The 9,696-nt window shown below is 39.6% G+C and overlaps 1 protein-coding gene across 1 annotated transcript in view; it reads right to left on the minus strand.

Moving 5' to 3' along the window:
- LOC127033210 (cholesterol transporter ABCA5-like) overlaps positions 1 to 9,489 on the minus strand; it is a 68,053-nt gene extending 58,564 nt beyond the window's left edge. The window contains exons 1-6 of the mRNA XM_050920992.1: positions 9,470 to 9,489; positions 8,834 to 8,886; positions 4,669 to 4,787; positions 3,021 to 3,225; positions 1,638 to 1,799; positions 112 to 209 (exon numbers count right to left, since the gene is read on the minus strand). Coding sequence (XP_050776949.1) covers positions 112 to 209; positions 1,638 to 1,799; positions 3,021 to 3,225; positions 4,669 to 4,773 — 570 coding nt within the window. The 5' untranslated portion in view covers positions 4,774 to 4,787; positions 8,834 to 8,886; positions 9,470 to 9,489. The remainder of the gene's footprint in view (positions 1 to 111; positions 210 to 1,637; positions 1,800 to 3,020; positions 3,226 to 4,668; positions 4,788 to 8,833; positions 8,887 to 9,469) is intronic.
- Between the last annotated feature and the right edge of the window lie 207 nt (positions 9,490 to 9,696).

Genomic DNA, 9,696 nt, shown 5'->3' on the forward strand with positions numbered 1-9,696 from the left:
CTAACAAGACAAAATAAAATCTCATTACAATAGAGATAAGTAATATCTTACTCTCCAAAGCAAAGGCTATTTAAGCAATTTTGCCTATTCATTTTACTTATCTATATTTACCTGTATTATTGCTGCATCAATACAAGCTTGTAGAGCTGCAAATCCTGAGCGCCAGTAGGTAACAGATTCACATCCCTTTGATAAACTGGAACAACTGGCTATGGAAAAATAAAGACATTTTAAAGCAAAAACCTGGAGTTATTTGTTTCTTGTTCATGATGTAAAATACTATATCTAAAGGGAACCCTTTATTAATGGTGGAAATTGGGGGAAAACCAACTTCTTTGGAGTTAAAAATGTAACCAACAAAATCTCATTTAAAGCATTATAATTAGGGGGACCACATGTCCCATTTTTATAGGGACAGTCTCATTTTTGGGGACTTTTTCTTATATAGTCGCCTATTGCCCCCACTCCGTCCTGTTTTTTCACATTTGCTATCTGGTTACCCTAACTATAATAAAAAGACATTTTTCTCTAAGGCAGACATAAAACTTGATAGATATACCATAAAGCCAATGGCAACTTCACAAACTGATGGCTACTATTACAAGGATAATAGGATATGACCAATCATAGAATAATTTTTCAGCCACTTTGTGGGGTGAAGATTGAGAACCACTACTCTATATTATGGACAGAAACTTGCAAAGTTACTTTAATGAAAACCAAACTGTTTTGCAGTTATGACAGTCCAAAAAGGATTCCAAAAAAGAGATTCATACATCGACTGAAAAAGCCAAGGAAACGAATTGGTGAGAATGAAACCGAACTGTGAATTCTACCGTAACATTTTCATGGAAAATTATTAACTTCACAGGTAATCATTCCTAGAATTAAAATGCAACTTTAAGACAATCTTCTAATAGTGAAAAGCTGTGTGTGAAATACAGATTTTTTTTTATTTTTTTTTAAGTTTCGACTGTCTACACTTTACCCTTTGAAGAACATTTTTTCAGATGTTCTTTAAGAAAGGTAAGAGGAAAACAAGCTTATCTGCAAGAACACACCCTCCTGTAGTGGAGGAGTTGGTGAAGATGCTGGGGCTATCACTAGAGCGTCTCATGTTTTGAGCTGTTTTGTACTTTTCAGAGTTTCCCAAAGCAGGGACCTAGGCTAAAATCTTGGTGCTAAAGAACTCCCATCGCCTTACGTTTTCACTGCTTGTTTTTTTCACATGCTTGTGAAGAACCATGTAACATTAAGTCACTCTATAAACACCACCAAATTATTACTGACACATAAAGATGATCACCTAACGTAGATACTCATTTGTGCCTTAACTATCCCTGCAACCATTCCCAGTACAGGAAGACGACTACTAGTTTTTTTGCAGGAGTTTCCCTATCAATAACGCAGTAAAGCACACCTCCTGTGCCTCAGAATACCCCAAAGAGTGAAAAACCAGCTCCCGCCCCACCCCCTTTCATATTGTACTGATGATAATGCCACGACTTGTCATAGTCTTTCGCTTTCTCGCGATAACACATGAGGTAGCAAAGTTTGCATTTAGCATCACGTGATGACATAATAAAAGTAAGTCACATTTTCAAGTTCAATGCCTTAAATGTAGCAAGTATATTTACCTCTTGATTCTACATTGATAGAAGACACCGTGACAGCAACAGGAAAGAATCTAAGCTGGTAGGACATCGAATCTTTGAAAACTACACCAACGAAGTTTGAGGGGTTAACAGTACTAGCCTCTTGCAATTCTTTTTCACTGAAAAATTCTTCTGTAATTACAGCTGCAAAATATTAAAAATTAGAATTATAACAGAATGCTTGTGTGAGAAGATCAATCAAAAGTAGACTATGCATTTTAAGCAAAGATTGTGTCATTTCTAAATAGGGCTACTTGTTTTCAGTATTTAGTGCCAAATTCTGGTCCCATTGAAATTTATGAGAATTTTTCCCATTTACTTCAATGGAGCATGGATTTAAGTCTCAGCACTTGACAAGTCTGGTCACCGCTATCTCGATATAATGCTGTCGTCGGGAGCCAAAAAAAATCTTACCGCTTTATAGGTGAAACTGCATTATATTGAACTTGCTTTGATCGCAGCCCTGCCCCCTGGAGCACTGCTTTACCGCGTTGCTTCCAAATTTGTGTTATATTGGGTTGCGTTATATCGAGGTGGAGGTGTATGAGTTTTTAAAGGAAAATACATTTTAAAAATGAAAAGTGAAATTTTGCAGGTACTCAAAAACATTTATTGTTGTGATCAGAAGACACACATCACTCCCAAATGTGAAACTCATCAGAAAGAACTTGAAACCAGCAGATCAGGATACCCAAAAAAAGAAATGAAAGTTTCAGGTCGTGGTACGTGATTCTTTTCCTCTTGGCAGTCATGTACCATCTAAGCTACAAGGTCATATGAGGTTTTGGGGGTAGAATCAGTTTCAGCTACACAGCTGTGCCAGTTCTACAGAGGAGGCACAACTTAACCGTGTTTTTTAAATCAGTTTCAAAACCAGATATTGACATGGTGCTAAATGAAACATTCATTAAAAACAACTTGTTTTGCAGTACTCACAGGCTCTAAACCTGAAAGCCTTAGTTAAAATAAACTGATATCTTCCTTAATTTACCATACAACCGCTCTCAGTAAATCTGCTGGTGTGAGGTAGAACCTCTTTAGTCTGATGATACTAAGCCCAATCCTGAAACCCTCATGCAGATGAGTCATCCTGGACTTCAGTAGGATCACTGGTGGTGAGGAAAGGGTACTACTGTGGGTAAGGTTGCAAGATTGAGCACATGACTGGCATCACACAATGCTCATCAGCTGAAGCAGACAATGATGACATCACAGCCCCTTCAAGATCTCAGCAGTAGAGGAGAGAAATACTGTCTAATCTACCTGAAGAGGACAAGTTTGATCAGCCATTCAAAATAATATCGTATTTTCCATCTAAACATAAAAAAGAACATGAGATGTAGAAGAATAAAATCAATACAATACCATCTTCAAAGTATTCAAAAGACACTTTCTGCATGATTTTTCTTGTCATGTTTGTCACTGGTGTGTATCCAAGAATGAAGTCCAAGAGCATGGAGCGATCTAAAGTACCAAGATCAGTGTTGGGCACCTCGTCAAACTTCCTATTTGGATGCATCATGCTCATTAATATAAGCCAAAATAGAAACAATAGTGGAAAAAGGATTTCCTGTTGAAAAAACCAAAAAACAAGACAGCAATTAAAATCTCTCCTTTACTTAAATTATAAACGCTTCAAGAAGTGACTGTGTCCTTTTCAAATTATTTGATTGTAAAGCTTCCTGTACATTTATCGAACTACATAAATAAATAATTTCAATCTTGGCTGTTACTGCTATGCAGCCACAGGATTTTGCTAATCTGCAGTGATAATTTGAGAAGCCATTTTAGGATGCAAGTGCACTATTCCAACTCCTAAGAAGTTATAAACCAAAGAGCAATCTCTGTGCTCAGCTACATTGAAATTGGCGAAGTTACATGGACGAAGCTGATGGCAGAATTTGGCTTCAGATGTTTTGGTGTCTGGTCTTTTATATAGAACATGATTTGGCTTTTGGTATAAACTTAACATTTGCATTATCTGAACATGAAAAAGAACTTGTATATATTTCCAGTCATGGAACAGTTAAGCAAGTCAAGCCAAGCATTGTCTTGCAAAAAAAATAAGTTACATGTTCTCTTGTTGACCCTTGTGGATCCCCCTAAAAACCCAAGTACGTCACACAATAGAGGTGTTAAGCAAAATTTTATAATATGTAAATTTTAGAAATGACATCATCACAAATACTTCCAGTACAATATTTTAATCATTGTATTTATTGATTTATTGTTCTGTGGTGAAGTTTGGGGCTCGTGTTATGATTACACAATGGTACCTTTCAGTCCTGACTTCCAGAATTATGTGTGTTTATATAGTTCATATGCTGAAATGGAGGGTTATAGCTGTGAATGCTCTTTCTAGTTCTGCCACTCTCCTGTACCCTGACACTGGGTGAACCACTTAGTCTGCCTACAACTATTTCTCCATTAGCAAAATGGGTATTATAAGGCTTCATTAATGTTTTATAACATGTTTTGACATTCAGGGATGAATGATGAGATAGCACTCTGAAGTTATTATTATGATGTTATTCTCAACATTATATTCTTAATTATCATTTAAACAATTTGTAAACATTTGTTTGGACGGTTCTTACCAGGAATCCCAACAGGCAGTTCTATTACCTAATTGCTCTTATCAGTAACAAGCCATTCTAAACTTAATCTTGTACTTTATCAGTACTATTTTACTACATGTAATTCTGCCCTAAAATACGTAATGTTATTTTACCCCAATTGGTCAGCTATACACTCTAGAAAGTTAATACAGAAACTTAAATTACCACATTCATACACAGAGACACACAGCAAGACTATTTCTATAAACCACTTCTTGCCAAAGGATCACAAGGATGATTGAAGGAGCCAATATATTTCAGACCTGAGTTCAAACTAATCAGTTACTCCTTCAATATTCAGAGACAATTTAACAAAGCTTAGTTTTGTTTCTAAGTCAATTAATTTTTCAAATCATAATCAGACACAGAGGCCAGTAAATGATCACGTAACCTACCTGCATACTACTCTTCTTAGTCCTGCATTTAACAAGGTAGTTCTTGAATAAAAGAGCTTTGGTTTGTCTCCACACTCCTGCCTCCCTTGCAGTTTCTGCGGCCATTTTTCAAGAGTAGCCTTTTTAAAAAACAAACCAAAAAAAAAAAAAAAAAAGGCATTTGAAGTGACAACTATTAGTCATACCTATTCAGGTTTTTTTAAAGTAAAAAAGAGAATATTTTTGTGCCAGCTAATTATATAGTTCTATACTGCTGATACACAATGGAAAACAGTCAAAGCCCGATCCCACATTACGTTAAGAAGTTTGCACAGACACACACCCTAGACACATTTTTCAATTACAAGACAGATGTTGCACTGGGCTGCTTTATGGAAGCTTGGCATTCTCATATGTCTTTTTGAGAACACAATCTTCTATTCCAGCAAGTAAGTTTTCATATTAAAGCAATAAATAAACTTCTAGTCTTAATGAAAAAAAACTTCAAACTCAAGGATAAAATAATGCAATGAGCTGTGTGCCTGTGTTTGCCGACAGTCTGAAGCAATACTTCTGGGTGGTGTCAACTACTCCCATTCATCCTAATAGTGCAGTAACTCTGAAACCTAATGATAATATAAAAAGCAGCTTTGTTAACCACTTCACTATGATCACTGCATGCAAGGAAGAAGAGAAAAGCATCAAATTATAAAAATTGTACAATCTCATATGTGAATTTCTGGAAGACTACCAATTCTTATTTCCTTAATTTGACCCCTGGTTAGGCTGGCTCCATGGAGCATAAAAGAGTGCTCTTCACTGTCCTTTGGAGAAACAGATCTGAACACATTCTTCAAACAAACAGCTTCAGAGAGGTATCTGATCTAGTAGACTACACACAAGACTGGAGATCATTGTTGGATTTTTACTCCCAGTTCTGCCACTGACTTGCTGTCAGGCTTTGAACAATTCACTTAATCTCTGTGTGTCTCCATTTCCTCAGTTGTAAAACAGGAACAACAGTAGTTACCTCTACAACAGAGATGTTATGAGAATTGGTTTATGTTTGCATATCACTTTAAAGACATAAGCCACTCTAGATGATCAGCATTACCATCTTCACTCCCTATCTCCTTGAGCCAACTGGTGGCTGACAACGTAAAGAGATGATACAGCATCCTTAAGAGGAGGGTGAAACATGTATCATGGTTTAACATCCTCCTAGGTACTAACTTGTAAAAATATGTCTATCCTCTAGGAGGAAAAGGGGAGAGGGATACGACAACGTAAGAATGTGGCAACTCAAAAAGACAGATGGATGAAAAATGTACAGTTTCCAATAAACTCTGCACTCTGTTTCCAAAGGAAAGAGAACACTGGTCAAGTACCTTATTTAAAAGTAATAGAGCCCACAGCACTGGGATGCTCTGCCACTAAAAGGGTTGTAAACAGTTATCGACATTGCTCAAATTTGGCACCAGAACACGAATGTTGATAGAGTTATAATAAAACTAAATTATTTAGGTTTATAGTCCATGCTCTATAGTTATGATTGGTATATATACACATATATTTGCCGTACGTTCGAAGTGCAAGTAACGAAGTCCATTGACTCTATCCTTTTAGACACCAGGAAGTTTAAGGTTACAGTACTCACTAAACTAAGCTGCTAAACTATGGAAACTTGCTTTTGCGAGCACAGAAATCATCTGACCAAGACAACAGGCTCAATTAAGCTGAAGCTGACATGATTTATTTTAGCCTGTGGCACCAAAAACATAAAGTAATACAACCTGTTTGTAGCCAGATGCATATATCAAGTTTGCATGGAGGTTAGAGTGGGGGAACAAGACTACTCCCAGCTTATATAGGCCCTGATGCTGAATTCAAATCCATCTAGGCCTACTCTTGCATTTGTGCAGTACCCCTCTGACTTCAACATGAGGCAGTAACAGTCCATCCATGCAGATTCAGTTGCAGCATTTGGGTCATTTTTGCAGGTTCACAGAAAAGCTAATCTCCTGAATAGATTCCATTTAGAATATGTTGCATCACATTTAAAAAAAAAATCCACCTTATATTTTAAACTCCACTATTTTTTCCCTTTGTTAACAGAAAAAACAAAAGTTCTCTAAAGGCCAACCTATGTTAACAATTAGATCTGATGGGGAAACGTGCAGATATAATTTCTCTAGAGATTTTCAAATCAACTACTTTAAACTGAATGAAAAACTGTTGCATTCATTTCAAAATACAACTGTTGCTAGTTGTATTTATTTTCACTGTTGTTTACATTCTGCTCTTGAATTTCAAACATTACAGAAGTCATCAGATTCTGCAAACACTTTTGCTGCCAAGCAACTCTGCTGACTTACTCCTGTGGATTTGCAGACCTGGGGACTAAATCTGCATGCCCTCTTTCATCAGAGACTTTACTCTCTCTTTTAAGATCAATAAAAATGTAGCCTATAAATTGGGCAGTTCCCATTTAACCAGATAGTCATTTAAGACCAATCATAGTAAAAATACTTCCATGCATTCAGTGGGTAATTACTCAAATTACCCAGTTCTAGTTAAGGGACAAAAATAACGTCAAAAGCATTAAATTAATCCTTAACTCTACCTCTTATAAAGTCCTCATGGAGCACTACAAAAGTGCACAAAATAAAACTGCATTTCAGACAGCTGAGAATATATTAGACTTCCCTGCAAACACTGATAAAGAAAGTGGTTTGAAGTTACTCTACCTGGCCCTGGAGTGTTTCAGTCAAAGCAGTGCCCAGAAAATTACTGTCTTCCTAAGTTATTTTCACATGTGGGATGCGGACGCTTATATCAGTGCAGCACAAGGAGAGTACTAAAAATAGACGATGAGGGGACTGAGAGAGATTATTTTTCTTCACCAAATGGCCTTTCAACATCAACTGCACTGACTTTACTTGAAAAAACAAATAAATGCTAGACTGTAGAATAGTCATTCACAATTTAGCTTTTGTTTGTTTGTTTAGGCTGCAAGTAATGCGCCAATCTAGCCTCACTTGGAAATGTGGTTGAAAAGCAACAACCAAGCCAGCGCCAAATGAAAAATAAAATAAAATCCTGGCACAAGAAGATGACACTATACGTAGGGATGAAGAGATAAACAGTTCATTGTCCCTGCGGGTCATCCAGTTGTAGGAAGGCACCAGACACTACGACCACAAAAAAGGGAAATGCTCTCATCCTGTCTGCCAGTTTCTAAACATTTTAAGCTAAGTGTTAGATTTAAGCATTTTACAAAAGGAACTAAATTCTTCCTCAGAACTGCATCTCTCTCTCTCATGAATGTCAGCCAGACCTCAGGACTGGTCGAACACAATACATTTATCTCCAAGATAGAAATGACAATTTAATTGCAGGATAATATCAGTTGAAAATACAATCCACCAAATTGCATTAAGAGAATGGTTTACACAATGGCTTTTTTTTTTTCCTCAGGGCTCTGAGACTTTCCTATTCCTCTCTGATCTGGCCAAAGGCTCTCACGGCCCAGAGACTTCTAGCATATTCCTAACTGCAAGTTCTCTCTCGGACAGAGTCTTTGTTTCTTTGCCTGTGAACTTGTGGAAAATGTCCTATCTTGGTCCTCTCCATTTTTCATTTCCCTCCCTTGATTCCCTTTTTCTCTACATTCTCTCTTCTACACAAGCCTATCAGAATTAAAATGCAGGCTTAAACTCCATTTTATAGTGCTCACTGTACAGTTATGGGAGACTGTAACAACATATATAGTCGCTAATGCTCTGATGAAATGAAAAGTTTCACTTGCTTGCATCCAGTTAGGATTTTCGCCCTTCTTTTCCTATAGCATCAGTCAATACAGTACAGCATGGATGCACTACAATAGATAGTGGACTGGGGTGGGGGGAGTTTAAGAGTCAATAAATATAAAACAAAAACATCCCTGATTTTCCAACATCCAGCATATTAGCCTGCCACTGGCTTTGCAGATCTGGGATTCACTCTTTGGACAATAAAATGTTAAACCAACGGATATACAGAAAAGGCAATCCCCAATGGGTATGTGTCATCCTACCTGCTAGCTCTGTTTTATAAGTGACTAAAGCCCCATACTTTGAATGACAGCCCATTCCAGACTCTGTGCCTCCATTTCCCCATCTATCAAATGAGGGGTAATAATATTCACCTACCTCATGGGGTGCCTTTGCAGAGCACAGGGAGGTCCTCAGAGGACAGGGTCTACAAAAAAAAGCATGGAAGTATTACAGACAACTAACACACACCAATGGCGCCTTGTTGACAGTCAGGATAGAGAGCTGAGAGGATGGGGTTATTACCACCCCTCTACTTCTAGACATGACAGAGACACACAGCTATCCACCAGCCAAGCCTGCATCAGACGGTATACACCGATGTATGACAGGAGAGCCGTGAGCCAAAGCGATCAGTGTATTGTCAGTGATACGTCATCTGCCCCACACACACACACACACACACACCTTCCACCACACACACACACACACACACACCCCTTCCACCACACACACACACACACACACACCCCTTCCACCACACACACACACACACACACACACACACCCCTTCCACCACACACCCCCCCTACACCCTCTAGACCCCCCCCCCGGCCTTTACACGCACGGAGGCTCCGCCCGAGGCCACCTGCCGTGGGGTCCCACGACCCGCCCGGGGAGATCGCTGGCTCCGGCCCCCGGCGCCGCGGGCTTGGCACCCAGCCGGGAAAGGGGGGGTCCCCGTGTGACCCCGGCGCGCTCCCGCCTTCGCCCCCCCCGGCCGCACTCACCGCCCCGCCTGCTCGCGAGGGCCCGGCCGCAGCGCACAGCCACCGCCCGGCGCCAGCGGAGGGGCTGGGCCCCGCTCGCCGCTCGCCGCCCCCGGGGCGGGGCCGCGCGGCTGCGGCAAGGCCTGAGCTCCCGGCCGGGTGGGGCTCTGCCCACACAACCCTCCCCCCCTCTAAGGGGCACCCGCGGCTGACAGCCCCATCAGGCTACCGTGTCTCCTGGATGCTTG

This window comes from Gopherus flavomarginatus, chromosome 12, assembly GCF_025201925.1.
Source record: "Gopherus flavomarginatus isolate rGopFla2 chromosome 12, rGopFla2.mat.asm, whole genome shotgun sequence".
Classification (NCBI taxonomy): Eukaryota; Metazoa; Chordata; order Testudines; family Testudinidae; genus Gopherus; species Gopherus flavomarginatus.